This window comes from Vipera ursinii (assembly GCF_947247035.1).
Source record: "Vipera ursinii genome assembly, chromosome: 5".
Classification (NCBI taxonomy): domain Eukaryota; kingdom Metazoa; phylum Chordata; class Lepidosauria; order Squamata; family Viperidae; genus Vipera; species Vipera ursinii.
The window spans coordinates 51,546,261-51,563,647 of NC_139518.1; the positions used below are offsets into that span (position 1 = coordinate 51,546,261).

At 35.7% G+C, this 17,387-nt stretch overlaps 1 protein-coding gene across 1 annotated transcript in view; it reads left to right on the top strand.

Annotated features, from left to right (window-relative positions):
• The first annotated feature begins 317 nt into the window (after nt 1-317).
• Nucleotides 318-17,387, top strand: part of SMC3 (structural maintenance of chromosomes 3) — a 39,788-nt gene continuing 22,718 nt past the window's right edge. The window contains exons 1-13 of the mRNA XM_083363767.1: nt 318-393; nt 2,105-2,180; nt 3,584-3,622; nt 3,899-3,966; nt 4,748-4,819; nt 4,943-5,022; nt 11,454-11,532; nt 12,436-12,553; nt 13,523-13,698; nt 13,860-13,940; nt 14,263-14,427; nt 14,790-14,911; nt 15,484-15,697. Coding sequence (XP_083219893.1) covers nt 379-393; nt 2,105-2,180; nt 3,584-3,622; nt 3,899-3,966; nt 4,748-4,819; nt 4,943-5,022; nt 11,454-11,532; nt 12,436-12,553; nt 13,523-13,698; nt 13,860-13,940; nt 14,263-14,427; nt 14,790-14,911; nt 15,484-15,697 — 1,305 coding nt within the window. The 5' untranslated portion in view covers nt 318-378. The remainder of the gene's footprint in view (nt 394-2,104; nt 2,181-3,583; nt 3,623-3,898; nt 3,967-4,747; nt 4,820-4,942; nt 5,023-11,453; nt 11,533-12,435; nt 12,554-13,522; nt 13,699-13,859; nt 13,941-14,262; nt 14,428-14,789; nt 14,912-15,483; nt 15,698-17,387) is intronic.

The following is a 17,387-nucleotide window of genomic DNA, read 5'->3' on the forward strand; positions in this document are numbered from 1 at the left end:
AAAACAGCGCCAAGACTTTATTTATCTCCTGCACTCTCCAACTTCTCCCATTGGCTGTACTTTGTCTTGGCGCCCAAATCGCTACTATGGGTTGAACCAAATTCCGACAGGGCATATAAGCGACAGTTATTTTAACACGGAGTCTACCACGAGTTCTGACTGTTAGGCCAGAACTGTTGGTATAAGTGACATCTCCATACAGTGTGAAGAAGTGACATTTCCCGCTCCCCCTTCCTAAGGCCCTTTCCTTGGACACCCCCCCTTTTCTTTGGTCAAATGGTTCGTTCCAAAAAGGACGGGCGGGGGGGGAGATGTGCGGCCATTTTGTGCGCGGCTTGAGCGGGTGGGCGCTTAGCGGTGGAAAGGGGAGCTGCCGCGATGTACATTAAGCAGGTACTCCGCAATGGGCGTAGAATTTGTGGGTGGCAGCTTATTTCCCATGGGAAATGGAAATGAAGAGTTTGATGAGAGGACTACTTGGGGAGAGGGGTGCTTGGGTTGGGGGCGTGAGGGAAGAGGACAGTGCTTGTTGGGTCTGGGCTCCAGCAGGAGCAGAGAGGAAACGCAGGCCCGTATCGTTGCTGTGGAGGCTTCTCGGTGGCCTCGGGCTAGTTTTTGCTTTGGAAGGCTTTTCAGGGGCAGGCCAGAAGAAGGGCGGCCCATCTTCAGGCCCTTCGTTGGTGGGAGGGGGAAGAGCCTAGGGCAGGGGTCGGCAACCTCGGCTCTTTTATGACTCGTGGACTTCAACTCCCAGAATTCCTGAGCCAGCTGGCTCAGGAATTCTGGGAGTTGAAGTCCACGAGTCATAAAAGAGCCGAGGTTGCCGACCCCTGCCCTAGGGCTGAATCCCTCACGGGCTGCTGTCTTCCTTGGCGCGATGGTGGTTAGGACAAGAAGGGGGAGGCGGTCTTAGCTGACGTAAAATTAGTGGGTCGGGAAGAAATAAAAGGGGGGTTTGTGGGCCGATCTGAAGAAATGGCAAAGGAGAGTTGCAAAGATTGCAGGAGAAATGTGACTGCTCGTGAGGCAGAAGATGAAGAAAATGAATTCGGATGGATGGTTTGGGACGTGTCTTTGCCCCCTCCCCCCCTAAGCCCCAGTGCATTGTACATAGATTGTACATAGGTGGTTTCACGTGTGTTGCTGCATCCTGAGGAACTGTCAATACAGCACATGTGTTTCCAAATGACTGGGTGCAGACAACAGTGAAGTCGCTAGATCAGCGTTTCTCCAGTCTTGACAACTCCCAGAATTCCTAGCATGGCTGGCTGGGGAATTCTGGGAGTTGAAGTCCTCACATCTTAAAGTTGTTAAGGTTGAAAAACACTGCTCTAGATTAATGTGTAGATTAAGGGTTGTAGTTGATAGGCCGTGAAGGTCTGCAGGCCCATCTGGCAACTTGGAATGTAAAAGAACAGAGAGTATGAAATAAATGAATTTGAACTAAAGGAAATGTTGCCTTGTTTTGTCACCTAGATGATTTCCTTGCAAGAAGGACTAATAATATTGCATGTTATGCTCCAGTTTGTGATGATAATAGAAGAACTAGAGATGAGTTTTAGGAAAATTGCAATATTCTGGAATTAATTTGTTTTGGGGTAAAATGCTTGTTAGATGAGTGAGTTGGTAGGAAAAAGATAAGAGAATATAGAAAGATGACAGGCCATCTAAAAACCCAGGAATGAAAATTATTGCCTTTTTTTAAAAAAAAATGTTTCATATATGTGGTGCAATGTAGACTTGGTAGAGGGCATAGCACAGATAATAATGCGTGATGACCCTAGATTGTTTAATTATGTAATGAATAAAGAATTTTGTGATGCTATAAGCAGAGAACTTTTTGCATATGTGAACGCATATGTTGTTTTCTATTCAAACGTTTATTATTCACTAAGAACTTAGGTGATCTTCAACAAATATTACCTAGATTGTATGTTGCAATATGGAATATTGATTTCTGGTAAAACAAAAGGTACAACAACAATGAATATGTACTGAATGAATGTAGATTAATTATGTTGGAATATTTTAGTTTAAAATCTGCAAGTTATATGATTTGATCTGTTCATTTACTTTTTTTAAAAAAAATAACTGCTTATTTCAGGTAATTATCCAGGGATTTAGAAGTTATAGAGATCAAACTATAGTAGATCCCTTCAGTTCAAAACATAATGTCATTGGTAAGTTCTCTACTACAATGGATAAATATTAAATATAATTTAATGCAAATATTACTGAACATTTCTGAATATTTTTTGAATACTAAAACCTCAAATGTTGTGCAACATTTTGTTCTTAAACTGAGCCACCCCACTATACGTTTGGAGTTGGATGGTGTCTAAATGGAATAAATAAAAATAAGTAATTATGCAGCCACTACAAGTAATCTTCAACTTTAAAGAATTTGTTTAGTTACCATTTGAAGTTACAATAGCATTAAAAGAAGTGACTTAACTGTTTTTCACACAACCACTGATTTGGCAACTGACATATTTATGATAATTGCAGTGTCCTGGGTTCATGTGATTGCTGTTTGCGACCTTCTGATAAGCACAGTCAATGGGGAAGCCAGATTCACTTAATAGCCATGTTACTAACTTAACAAATGCAATGATTCACTTAACTGTGGCAAGAAAAGTTGTAAAGTGGGGCAGAACTCACTTAAAGGTATCACTTAGCAACAAAAATGTTGGGCTCAATTGCGGTTGTAAGTTGAGGACTACCTGTATTAAAAGAAAAATGGAATTCTTTAATCTTTCTATAGATTATATTTTCTATTTCATTCAAAATGTATGGTTAAGACATGAAGTACCTGAGGCTCCTGTGCCAGAGGATTAGTTTGGAAAAATCACAACTCAAATGCTATATTGCTAATAATAATAATAAACCTTTATTGTCAAAGTACAACATGTGTACATTGAGATTAGCTGAGCCTCCCCCCCCCCCCCCGCTCTCTCCCCCCAACACACAGTGACAACAAACCATCCTACCACACCATGTGAACCAACTACACCACACACCGGCCTCCCAAGTCAATTCTGCATAAGATTATGTCTCATTTAAAAGCCTAATAGCCCACGGATAAAAGCTATTTTTCAGCTTGTTGGTACGGCTGGCTATATTCCTATATCTCCTACCGGATGGTAGGAGAGTAAAGAGTGTGAGTAAAGGGTGTGAGTGATCCCTGAGAATCTTCCTCACTCTTCCTTATGGGATAAATAAATAAATAAACCTTATGGGAATCACTTTTCCCCTTTTAGCAGCTTGTTTTCCAGGGTTGTTACATAATGAAATATTCTGAATGGAGGAATATAAGTGTGTCAGACTGTGATACAGATAGGATAAATAAAACTTGGAGAATGTGCACATAGTAGAAGGTGGTTTAAAAGTATTATAAAATAAATCAAAGTGTCTGGTTAATTTTAAATGTGGGTGGACAGATGGTAATTCTGTTTTTCAATTCTATTTTCATAGATGTAATTTTACGCAAAACTATAAATAAATCTATTTCTGACTCCAGTTTAAAATACTCCTATAATGAAGTGACATCAACATTTATATAATTTTTATTGTTTCTTTTTAGTGGGCAGAAATGGTTCCGGAAAAAGCAATTTTTTCTATGGTAAGAATAAGCTTCCAAATTTGCATTAAATAATCCAATTTATATTAAAAATACGCAGATAATATTGTGCATGACAGCCATATACATTTGTATTTTCTTTCAAGCAGTAAAATATCTTGGACAAATCATAGTTTTGTAGTATGAATACAACTATATAAAGGCTAAGTACTTTTACATAATCTGTAGCACCTATATAATACTTTATAAAATAAATGTTTAAGAAATTCAGTATTAAAATATATCATACAAATTAAATCATGTATTTCTTTATTACAGCAATTCAGTTTGTTCTCAGTGATGAATTCAGTCATCTTCGTCCTGAACAAAGGCTGGCTTTGTTGCATGTAAGCAAGATGTTGACTGATAATTACTAAAACAGTTTGTTTCAATTATATGTATTGAAACTACATATATATTGCAGTATAAACTCCAGTGAATTCCTATGATTTTAAAATCCTTAATAAATTGAATTATTCCCTAGTTCTCTTTCAATCAGAATTGAAAAAATACTTGTGGAATTTATTTTGCTTTGTCCTGACTATTGAGATGAATTATGGAATTAGATGAGGAAGGAAAAGGAACCAAAGGCTACATTATTTCTGGAGAAATCTGTTGAGGTTTGGAGCCAAATGATACTAGGGTCCTGCCATTCCTCTCTCCTCCACATAAATCTTTCCATGTAATTTCTTACATACTTTTCTAATCACATCCCTTCTTTTTTTACTTTTCCCCTTCTTTTCTTTCACTATTTTCATCAATCAATTGATTTATTTTTTTAACCCACTTGTCGATTCCCTAGTATTTAGACTTTTCAAAACATAGTCTTATTAGCAGAAATAGACACTTCCCCCCTAAAATACTGCTAAATTGGGACTGATATCAGAAAATATTTTAAAATTATATAGTGTAATTATTTTTAATTAGCCTAATATTTATACTAATTTATTGAAGGAAAACAAGTACAATATTTTAGTGATTTGGTTGTATTAAGCCTTCTATTACAAAATAAATATTTAGATTTTCTGGGAAGAATAGAGTTTATACCTACATAAACTTTGAAGAATAGGGTACCAAAACATTGTGTAAAATATTTTAAAACTTGGATAACTGAAATATTTTTTTTAGGAAGGCACAGGACCTCGGGTTATCTCTGCGTTTGTGGAAATTATTTTTGATAACTCAGACAACAGATTACCGGTAAGTTAAATATTTTAATTTTTAAAGTCCTTGGTTTTTTATTTAAATTAAAGGGATAATATAAATAACTTGATCAAAAATTATATTCAGGAAATTAATGTTTGCACTTTATCTTATTTTAAGATTGATAAGGAAGAGGTATCTCTTCGCAGAGTCATTGGAGCTAAAAAAGACCAATATTTCTTAGACAAGAAAATGGTAACGTAAGTGGCTGTTTTATTTGATGAAAGCAATTTGATTTCTGCATGAAATGTTTCTATATGAAATTTTAAATTAGTACACAAGGTAACTATTTTGAATATTTTCATTTGTTATATTTATAGCCATAGCAGTTAGACTTATATACCTCTTCACAGTGCTTTACAGCACTCTGTAAGCAGTTTACAAAGTCAGCATATTGCCCCTAACAATCTGGGTTCTCATTTTACTGACCTTGGAAGGATGGAAGGCTGAGTCAACCTTGAGCTGGTGAGAATCGAACTGCTAGCAGTCAGCAGAATTAGCCTGCAATACTGTATTCTTTTTTATATATACAAGTTTTATTGATTTTTTAATGTTTACATATACAGTTGCAAGAAAAAGTATGTGAACCCTTTGGGATTACGTGGAGTTTTGCATGAATTGGCCATAAAATGCGCTCTAAACGTCATGTAAGTCACAACAATAGAAAAACAGTCTGTTTAAAATAACACTACACAAACATTAGCTGTTGACATGTTTTAATTGAACATAAGATGGAAACATTCACAGTGCAGGGTGGAAAAAGTATGTGAACCTTTGGACTTAATAACTGGTTGACCCTCCTTTGGCAGCAATAACCTCAACCAAACGTTTCCTGTAGTTGCAGATCAAACCTGCACAACGATCTGGAGTAATTTTGGACCACTCCTCTTCACAAAACTGTTTCAGTGTAGCAATATTCTTGGGATGTCTGGTGTGAATCGCTCTCTTAAGGTCATGCCACAGCATTTCAATTGGGTTGAGGTCAGGACTCTGACTAGGCCACTCCAGAAGGCGTATTCTGTTCTGTTGAAGCCATTGTTTTGTTGAATTACTTGTGTGCTTTGGGTCATTGTCCTGTTGCATCACCCATCCTCTGCGGAGCTCCAGTTGGCGGACAGATGGTCGTACGTTTTCCTGCAAAATGTCCTGATAAACTCCGGAATTCATTTTCCCATCAATGACAACAATCCGTCCAGGCCCTGAGGTAGCAAAGCAGCCTCAAACCATGATGCTCCCTCCATGTTTCACAGTGGGGATGAGGTTTTGATGTTCGTGTACTGTGCCTTTTTTTCTCCACACATAGTGTTGTGTGTTTTTCCCAAACAACTCAATTTTGGTTTCATCTGTCCACAGTATATTTTGCCAGTAGTGCTGTGGAACATCCAGGTGCTCTTTTGCAAACTTCAAACGTGCTGCAATATTTTTTTTGGACAGCAATGGCTTCCTCCGTGGTGTCCTGCCATGTACTCCATTCTTGTTTAATGTTTTCCTTATTGTAGATGTGTCAACAAAAATGTTAGCATGTGCCAGAGATTTCTGTAGGTCTTCAGCTGACACTCTAGGATTCTTCTTTACTTCGTTAAGCATTATGCGCTGTGCTCTTGCAGTCATTTTTACAGGACGACCACGCCTAGGGAGAGTAGCAACAGTGCTAAACTTTCTCCATTTGTAGACAGTCTGTCTTACCGTGGAAACATGAACATCAAGTCTTTTGGAGATACTTTTGTAACCCTTTCCAGCTTCATGCAAGTCAACAATTCTTGATCATAGGTCTTCTGAGAGCTCTTTTCTGCGAGGCATTGTTCACATCAGACAGTGCTTCTTGAGACCAGTAAACCCAAAACAGGTGTGTGTTTTTAAAGGGCAGGACAGCTGTCAGCAACGCATCCAATATCATCACACTGATTGGAGTCAAAGTTGGCTCACTCCTGGCTCCAATTAGCTCTTGGAGAGGTCATTAGGCTAGGGGTTCACATACTTTTTCCTGCACCCTGCACTTTGAATGTTTACATGTTATGTTCAATTAATACATGACAACAGGTAATGTTTGTGTAGTATTATTTTAAGCAGACTGTGTTTTTCTATTGTGACTTACATGATGTTTAGAGCGCATTTTATGGCCAATTCATGCAAAACTCCACGTAATCCCAAGGGTTCACATACTTTTTCTTGCAACTGTACATGTACAGTGGGACAAAAAAGTATTTAGTCAGCCACCAATTTTGCAAGTTCTCCCACTTAAAAAGAGGAGAGAGGCCTGTAATTTTCATCATAGGTATACCTCAACTATGAGAGACAAAATGGGGGGAAAGAATCCAGGAAATCACATTGTAGGATTTCTAACAAATTTATTTGCAAATTATGGTGGAAAATAAATATTTGGCCAATAACAAAGGTTCATCTCAATACTTTGTTATATACCCTTTGTTGGCAATGACAGAGGTCAAACATTTTCTGTAAGTCTTCACAAGGTTTACACAGACTGTTGCTAGTATTTTGGCCCATTCCTCCATGCAGATCTCCTCTAGAGCAGTGTTTTGGGGCTGTCGCTGGGCAACACGGACCTTCAACTCCCTCCAAAGGTTTTCAATGGGATTGAGATCTGGAGACTGGCTAGGCCACTCCAGGATCTTGAAATGCTTCTTACGAAGGCACTCCTTCGTTGCCCGGGCGGTGTGTTTGCTGAAAGACCCAGCCATGTTTCATCTTCAATGCCCTTGCTGATGGAAGGAGGTTTTCACTCAAAATCTCACGTTACATGGCCCCATTCATTCTTTCCTTTACACGTATCAGTCGTCCTGGTCCCTTTGCAGAAAAACAGCCCCAAAGCATGATGTTTCTACCCCCATGCTTCACAGTAGGTATGGTGTTCTTTGGATGCAACTCAGCATTCTTTCTCCTTCAAACACGACAAGTTGAGTTTTTACCAAAAAGTTCTACTTTGGTTTCATCTGACCATATGACATTCTCCCAATCCTGTTCTGGATCATCCAAATGCTCTCTAGCAAACTTCAGATGGGCCCGGACATGTACTGGCTTAAGCAAGGGGACACGTCTGGCACTGCAGGATTTGAGTCCCTGGCGGTGTAGTGTGTTACTGATGGTAGCCTTTGTTACTTTGGTCCCAGCTCTCTGCAGGTCATTCACTAGGTCCCCCCCTGTGGTTGTGGGATTTTTGCTCACCGTTCTTGTGATCATTTTGACCCCACAGGGTGAGATCTTGTGTGGAGCCCCAGAACAAGGGAGATTATCAGTGGTCTTGTATGTCTTCCATTTTCTAATAATTGCTCCCACGGCTGATTTCTTCACACCAAGCTGCTTGCCTATTGCATGGTGCAGGTCTACAATTTTGTTTCTGGTGTCCTTCGACAGCTCTTTGGTCTTGGCCATAGTGGAGTTTGGAGTGTGACTGTTTGAGGTTGTGGACTGGTGTCTTTTATACTGATAACAAGTTCAACCAGGTGCCATTCATACAGGTAACGAGTGGAGGACAGGAGCCTCTTAAAGAAGAAGTTACAGGTCTGTGAGAGCCAGAAATCTTGCTTGTTTGTAGGTGACCAAATACTTATTTTACCGAGGAATGTACGATTTAATTCATTAGAAATCCTACAATGTGTTTTCCTGGATTCTTTCCCTCCATTTTGTCTCTCATAGTTGAGGTATACCTATGATGAAAATTACAGGTCTCCCTCATCTTTTTAAGTGGGAGAACTTGCACAATTGGTGGCTGACTAAATACTTTTTTGTCCCACTGTATTTGTGAAGCAATATGGTGGTTGGGTAGTCAAAATAACAAATAACAAGTTGTAAATAGTTCAGGTTACATCAACAGGGATTCCCTCTCTGATTACCTTAGTTATCACGTAGTCAAAATAGTCAAGTTAATACACTTCTAGTTGTAACCTAGTCAATTAACAAAATTTGTAATATATTTTCACTAATACATATCAATATCCTGTTTCTAATTGCAATAGAATATTCTAGAATAGCTTATAGTATACAAAAGAAAGCTTAATTTTTGGGTAACCCACAATTCCCTATTTCAATAAAGAATAATTTTCTTGTCTACAAAACTTACATTGTTCATTACAAAGCATTCTTATGTTTTTCCATTAAAGTCTAGTTTTCATCTTAACAAATCATCAATTATTAGGAGTATATTTTTTACCTTAACAGTTCAACAATTATTAAAATACTATCTTTTATATAAAATTTTAGATTCTATAATATAGTTCAAAAGTAACAACTAATATATTCTATAAGTCATCCTAACAGTACATCAATTGTTAAAATACTATATGTTGATATATCATTTCAAATTCTATAATATAGTTCAGAATTATATTCTAAGAGCTTACTTTTGTTTTCCCTTACAGATCTAAAAGCTAAATGTAGAATCAGTTATATTTTTTAGAGTTTCCCCTTAATCCATTGAAAGGTATTTTTATATTCTTATCTTTAGGAATTCCAAAAAAGAAACAAGCCTTTCTTTTGTGCCAATCAGGCTTCCCTCTTGGCATCTTTAAATTCTCAAATGTATCTTCCTTTCTTCCTATACCCCTTATTTGAATCCAGGGAACATATCCAAATGTCAATTTTGCAAGGAAAATGTCCCCTTTGTAGCCATTGTAGTTTTGCTTTGATAGTTCAGTTTTTGATGATTGATGTAATATAGTTGTCATTAGATCAGTCAAGTCTTTGTTCTTCCAATTCCATCTGGGTTAGGTAGAAAGTAGTAGCTGGTGTTATGGTTGTCATTTGATTAGTTGAATTCTCAATATAGTGTATTTGAAGGCCTTTAGCGTTTTCACTCATAGTATTGCTTTTCTTTAGGTGCTGTTGCTTTTTGAGTTGTAAGTTTTGTAGTTGCCATTAAAGTTTGGACTTTAAGGTTTTCTGTAGGTTGCTTTTGTTGTTCTTTGAAATCTCCTATTTTAGTGTTAGTTTCCACTTCTTCTATTTGGGTTATCTTTTCCTCATTTAAAGTCAGAATTTGATTTGGTGGCTTAGAGTTGTCAGATTTTTCTTGCAGTTTGGCTTTAATTTGCTCTGTCCTTGCCAAAATTGTGTCCAGTATCAGTTTATAGTCAAGTGGTGGGATATATTCATCCATTTCTTTATTGTTTGCAGCTAAATCTTCCATGGAGGCTATTTTAATAAGAATCAAGGATTATCCACTTCTGAAAGAGTTGTTTTCAGTGCCAGGTGTTCCCACACTTATCTTTAAGAATAATGTCAAGGACAGCTCTGTTATTCAGTCAGCTCTCACAACAGAAAAAAGAAATTTACTTGCTGTACCAAGTTTCGCCGCAAGATGTCATCAATAACATATAAAATGCAATATAAAAACTTTCTTTTTTTTCCAAATTAATATATTTTTTCCTTAATTCACAGCTTAGAGAGAAAATAGGATAGTGGATTCTGAGCAAAACATAGGAGCTTTTTAGTAAATACAGATGAAATTTCTTAAATTCTTTGCTGAATTAATTAAATTTCTTTTTAAAGCTTTAAGATTTGTTCCCAGAGTAGATATTCGCTGGGTTTTTTTTTCCAAAAAATGGGGAAAGAAATTTTCAGGAAAGTCCCACAGAAAGATGGTTAAGGGAATAGGAAAGGTAAAGGCTCACCCAGATTTTCCAAATTGCTTCTTAGTGCTGGATAGTGCTTTTGGCTTTCGGCAGGGAGCGGCTTAGTGATCGGCCATGTTTATGGCCGGTCTCCTCTTCTTCGGGCCAAAGGAGATTGTCCCGGATTCAAGCGGAGCGCTGCCACCCTTCTGCGATCGCAGGGAAGGCCTCCTCTCGGTAATCGCCCCTCCAGGGAGATTTTTGACCCTTTTCAGGGTCCTCCAAAAAAGAAAGAAACGGACGGCAGGAGGCGGACTGTTCCTGCGCGTCCGGAAGCGCCGTGCACACGAACCAGAAGTCACAATACTGTATTCTAACCACTGCACAACCACAGCTCATATTTATATTCATTGCAAATCCCTTAATTTATCAAGCTCCATCTTCTACTTGTATAACTAAAATATTTTAAGACATTTGGATTTAAATTGGCTATTGTAACTACCAAGGCTTTAAAATGAGTTCTATATTTATGATATAGAAATATCTCTGCAGATAGAAAGGGATCCCTGCTGGCTCAGTATATAGCTATTTAGAAAAACTGACTACTATTGTTTCTTCTTTAATAAAAAAGAAAATATAAATATATAAACAAATATTTTGGGCTGGGTTGGAAAAGCTTTGAAATACTGTATCTAGAGCAGTGGTGGTGAGAATCTTATCATTGGAGATGCATTACTTCTGTTCCTATTGGAATCAACGAGAACAAAAGGGTAGAGAAAAAAGGACTCACACTCCAGTTATTGTTTTCCATTTGATTATTAATGTGTTATGGCTACTCATTCCCCTACTATAGTTCTGAGTTAGGAACTGAATATAAGGTTTGATTTAAATTTCATTTAAAAAATTGAATTGGTAATACTGGAAAAAAACAAATAGTGCCATTTCAAAATAAATATTAAGCAAAAATATTTTAATGAATTAATAGAAGGATATTGGTTATTTAAATACTTTTATGCCACTTTTGTGTACAATGTTAATACAATTGGCTTAAAATTTACTTCTAGGAAAAATGATGTCATGAACCTCCTTGAAAGTGCTGGATTTTCTCGCAGCAATCCCTATTATATTGTCAAGCAAGGAAAGGTATGACAATAGCTAGTAACTATTTTGCAAAAAGAAAAGTTCATAACCTTCAAAGTAAAGTTTCCACTAAAACTGAAGCAGGAATTCTAATTACGGTATACTGTAATTCAGGGGTCCCCAGCCCTCGGGCTACGGGTTGGTACCAGGTCACACAAGCGGTGGGCAAGAGCAAGAAGCTTCATTTATGCACACACAGGATTAGGTTGCACAGGCAAAATCATTCCCTCTTTCCCCCCTCCCCCGCCACCACCAGTCCGTAGATTGAGAAAGGTTGCAAACTGCTTCTTTAATTGACTAATTTTCATTTATATTTCTCCTTAATCTGAACCATTCAAAATTTGTTTTCCGTTTGTTTATTAATGTGCTTCAAATACAATGTATTTTTCCTTTGTAGTTTCAACCTTATATTATTACATTATGGCATTATAAGAGTAACAATTTAAAATAAGAACAATTGTGCAGATCAGGTTTATCTTCCATGAAAATATCAATCAATCCATTAACATTTTCAGAATAATCAAATCATTTTATAGTACATGAATTGGTTGTAATAATTTTTATTAGCGATAATAAAAGTATTGATGATAACACTTGCACTGATCATTATTAAGTGACAGCTACATTTTGTCTGGAATAGCTTGATAACACACTAGTTGCAGCAAGCAACACAGTAAACATATTTAAGAATGCAGGCTAATACATTTTTAAAATGGGAAAGACTGAGGGGGGAATGTCTTCCAGATGTCATATTCACATTTTCACTAGTTGGAGCAGCATGACTAATTTGGAGATAATTATAAGAATTATAAAATCACATATTGATATTTCATATTAGTCACTAGTGCATTACCTGTTTGCTTTCTACATATAAACAAAAACAGTAAAAGAAAATGTTGTTCCTAGATCAATCAGATGGCCACAGCTCCTGATTCTCAGAGGCTAAAATTGCTCAGAGAAGTAGCTGGAACTAGAGTATATGATGAACGTAAAGAAGAGAGTATTTCCTTGATGAAGGAGACAGGTAACATAATTTATATCCGAGTTTCCATAATATTTCATTTTATTGGTATTTCACACATTTTAATTTTACTAATTTGGGGACTTCATTTAACAGGATTTAAAACAGTGATATTTGTAACATCTGATAATTATTGTCTTTGTATTCATATACATATTCATTGCTCTTACATGGAAAAATGACAGTTAAACTGCTGGATTTATATATATATTGTAAAGCAGTGGTGTTAATTGTTCAGCCTAGACTTACATGAACTGCAGGTAGTACTCGACTTGCAACCATTCATTTAATTTTCATTAACATTTACGATAACACTGAACAAAGTCACTTATGTAATCTGTTCAAAATCCAGGTGCTTGGCAATCGGCCTGTATTTGCGATGATTGCAGCATCTGGAGGTCACCTTTTTCCATTGGTGACCTTTCCAGAGGGCTTATAATAAGCAAAGTCAATGGGGGAAGTCAGATTTGCGTGAATCTCTTAATCATGGTAATGACCACACAAAAATATGGTTGGGTGTGATTCACGTAACAACTACATTGCTTAGCCATGGTAGTTCCAATCCCAACTCTGGTCGTGAGTCGAGAACTATCTATAAACTGCAGCTAGTCTCCCAGACAGTGCATTGGCAGTGTGACAAACTTTCTAATGGAAACTGTCATTAAATAAATGCTTATCTTGGGGAGAATGTTTTTGTTCATAAATATATTTAAGATATATTTAGATTATTTTTCCATACGTAGGTAAATCTATTAAAATGTGACACTGCCACTCAGTAAAACATTGAGAACAAAATATGAATACAGGTTGTTCACAATTTGAATAAAGTATTCATATTGCCCTTAAAAGGATTCAGTTTGGTTGCATTCCATGTCAATTGATGTTCCCAGGAAGTATTAAAAGGCACACATTTACTAATATTTACTAACAATGCTCTTTTTTGTTTAATTTGTTTCTGAATGACTTTTAAAGAAGGGAAAAGGGAGAAAATAAATGAGCTGTTGAAGTATATTGAAGAGCGATTACATACTCTGGAAGAGGAGAAGGAAGAATTAGCACAATATCAAAAATGGGATAAAATGAGGAGAGCATTGGAATATACCATTTATAATCAGGAACTAAATGAAACCAGAGCTAAACTTGATGAAGTAAGTCACTGTTTTAGTTGTGTGTTAAAAATAAATAGCTATTTTCCTTTTTTCCCCCATAAAAACTCTAGTTTTATAGCTATGCTTTATGCAGTATTATTGCATATAGTATTATTACATTACCAGTAGTATACCAAATGTTAATTGCTGAATGTTTTCAGCTTTCAGCAAAACGAGAAACAAATGGAGAAAAATCAAGGCAATTAAGAGATGCACAACAGGATGCTCGAGATAAAATGGAGGTAAAAATAAATATAACTTAATATATTTCCAACTGTAAGAAAGGTAAAATATTTTATGCAATATGAAGCTACCCAGACATCTGAAACTGTGGACTGAGATTGCGGTGGAATACAGCAAGAATGAATAAATGGATTCTCTATACGACAAATAGAATTTCGTATTTTCATTTATATGCTGCGGTGCATGTAATGATAATATCAGCGATAAACTTCCAAAAATTAGTTCCCATATGAATCTCTGTGGTTAAATCTTGTTATGTAGATATTGATAATTGCTATATTTCTTTTGCTTAGTATTTATTAATACCATGTTTGTATGTAGGAAATTGAAAGACAAGTCCGTGAACTGAAAACAAAGATTTCAGCTATGAAAGAAGAGAAGGAGCAACTCAGTGCTGAGCGACAAGAACAGATAAAACAAAGGACCAAGTTAGAGCTTAAAGCAAAAGATTTGCAAGATGAACTCGCTGGAAATAGTGAACAACGGGTAAGAGTCCATAGTGAAAGAACTTTCTTGTCTTTTTTCTTTATTTCTGCTTTTCATCAAAAGAATATGAACTGGAGTAAATTTTATGTAGCATTCATCTTTTCATGTTCTTCTGGAAAAGCTTGCCTGAGGATTACAGCTATCACTAAGTTATAAATCATTTACTGAAAATGACAGTAAATGACAGAGCTGACAGCTCTATTATCAGGATTGTATTGATGTTACTTTGATCATTTATGCATCGAAAGCAGGAAGTTTCTAAACATCTTTCTATTACATTTTTAGGTTATTAAAACTTATTTTTATTGTAATACAAAAATGGCTTTACATACTTCTGACTATTGTGTTATCTTTATTTTCAGAAAAGACTACTGAAGGAGAGACAGAAACTTCTTGAAAAAATTGAAGAAAAGCAGAAAGAACTGGCAGAAACGGAACCCAAGTTCAACAGTGTAAAAGAAAAAGAAGAACGAGGAATTGCCAGGTGTGAAATAGCTAATATTCTGAAAAAAACATTTAGTAACAGCTCCATACCCAGTGTTTGTGACCTGCAGGGTTTGAAAAAATTGTTAGATTATAACTGTTATTTCAAAATCAAGGCAAATACCATTTTTCCTGCTACCGTACTTTGTTTTGGAAGTTGTCCCTTTTTTCTTTTTTTGATAGATATGGGTGTTAATTTTTCCATAGCCATGCTCACTTTGGAATATAGCTCTGTTTTTTCTATATCATGACTCTTAACAATTTATCCTTTATCTAGAAGGCAGAAAATGCAAAACAAAACACCAAAATGTAAATTTTAGTCAGTACAAGTTCCCTATCCTATTTTATGTCCTTATTACATTAGGTCTTCTGTAATTTATATGTGCAGGAAATGATAAGAATAAATGTAAATTATAGAATTAAACAAAAACTAGTTATGGTACATTTATTTTTCTGAAGCAGTCATGTAGTTTTAAGAAAATGAATTCATATAATGACAGCATTGTTAAATTTGAATATATTTTGGCTATGATAATTCTATTAAAACTCTTAATTTTAATTACCTTTGAATAGACTAGCCCAGGCTACCCAGGAGAGAACTGATCTTTATGCAAAGCAAGGTCGAGGAAGTCAATTTACCTCTAAAGAAGAAAGAGATAAATGGATTAAGAAAGAACTCAGGTCCTTAGATCAAGCTATCAATGACAAGAAAAGACAGATTGCAGCTATACATAAGGATTTGGAAGATACCGAGGCTAACAAAGAGAAGAACCTGGAACAGTATAGTGTAAGTATTTGAGCTCGTTGATGCACATAATTTAGCCTAATTCCTGCATTTCCTTTATATAAAATGATGGGTGAGCTATTCTTGGAAACTACACTTCTAGATATAATATGTAAACTTTACCTTCCTTGTAAACAATAATATGTAAACTGTACCTTCCTAGTTCACAAACAATGTTAAGCAAGGATGCTCATAAGTCCTAGTTTACACATCATTCAGAGATTCTTTTTATGAAAGAAAAGTTCATCACACATACTACATCTCAGCTTGTTCAGTAATCCATTAATAAGAAAGAGGAATGCAAAACTATAGTGACTCAAGACTAAACCCTGTATTTACGTACAAACACACATACAAATACTATTAAACATATATATACATAGCTTGTTCTTAAATCACTGAAGTTGCTGAAAGTCTTTACTGGGTTGCCTTATTTTCTTCAGTAAATCTCATGCTAGTAGTTGGATTGCTTGTGAAAATGATTCGTTCCTGTTTGTGAGATAAAGCCTGTTTGTGAGATAAAGTTTGTGAGATATTTCAGTTTGGTAGCAAACCACTTGAAACCGAATGTTTTGAATATATCCCTGATAACTGTAGTGTAGTAAGTTGGAGGAGAAATGCTTCCCCTTTGGTGAGCATTATTCTGCAAATGCTTCATGGATACAATTATTCTTTTTAAAAACAAAGAAAAAAAACAATCCTTTAAATTTTATTTTTTGTTGAAATTGTTATTGAAACAGCAAATATGAATTAGAAAAAGAAAAGCTCAAGAAAAGCAAAATTAGGAGTGCAGAAGAAAAAAAAAGGTAAAAAAATAGAAGAATTTTTTTTCAGTACAGATACAAATACAAAATACATTAATCTCTTACTCTAAAATCCATATTAACACACAATATTTTTATCATCATAAACGGTTCTAATTGTCATGTCCCAAAATTACAGTTTTATTTCTTTCAATTTCAAGCAAAAGTCTTTAATCAGTGTGGTCAGTTTTGCCATCTCAAGCCAATTCTATCAACGTCACTACCTTTCAATGCAGGAATTTGTAAGTCTTTCCACCTGTGTTCATACGAAAGTCTCGCTGCTGTTGTCATATAAGGAAACAAAATCCCACATTTTCTTTCAATCTATTCATCTATCAAGCCTAAAAAGAAAGCCTCTGGTTTCAATTGTACATTTATTTTAAGAACTCTGAACCAAAATACACATCTGATCCTAGTATTTCTTAGCTTTCTTATATGTCCACCAAAGATGATAAAAAGCGCCTTCGCATTGATTGCATTTCCAAAATTTATTTGACACGCCCGTATACATTTTTGATAATTTCAGTGTTAAATAACATTTTTTGGCCAATTAATCATGTTAGCGTTAAATATGTTCATTTTACAGACTCATTTTTAATAAAAAAGATACATCTTAGCATTATTAATCTTGAAAAAAGCTATATATTAATTTGATAAAATTGAATAGTTAAACGTAATGAATGGTATGGTTTCAACCACATAACCTGATACTTCTATTTACAGAGTATAGATCAGATCTCATTTGTGATCATTTATAGATATTTGTATTCAGTCCACCTTTGAATTCTTTTTTGTTTTCTATGGTAAAGATGATAATTGTACCTTTACTCACAGGACCATTTTTAACATATATCAGGTGGTAGGCTACAATATTGACAGCATGGTCCATT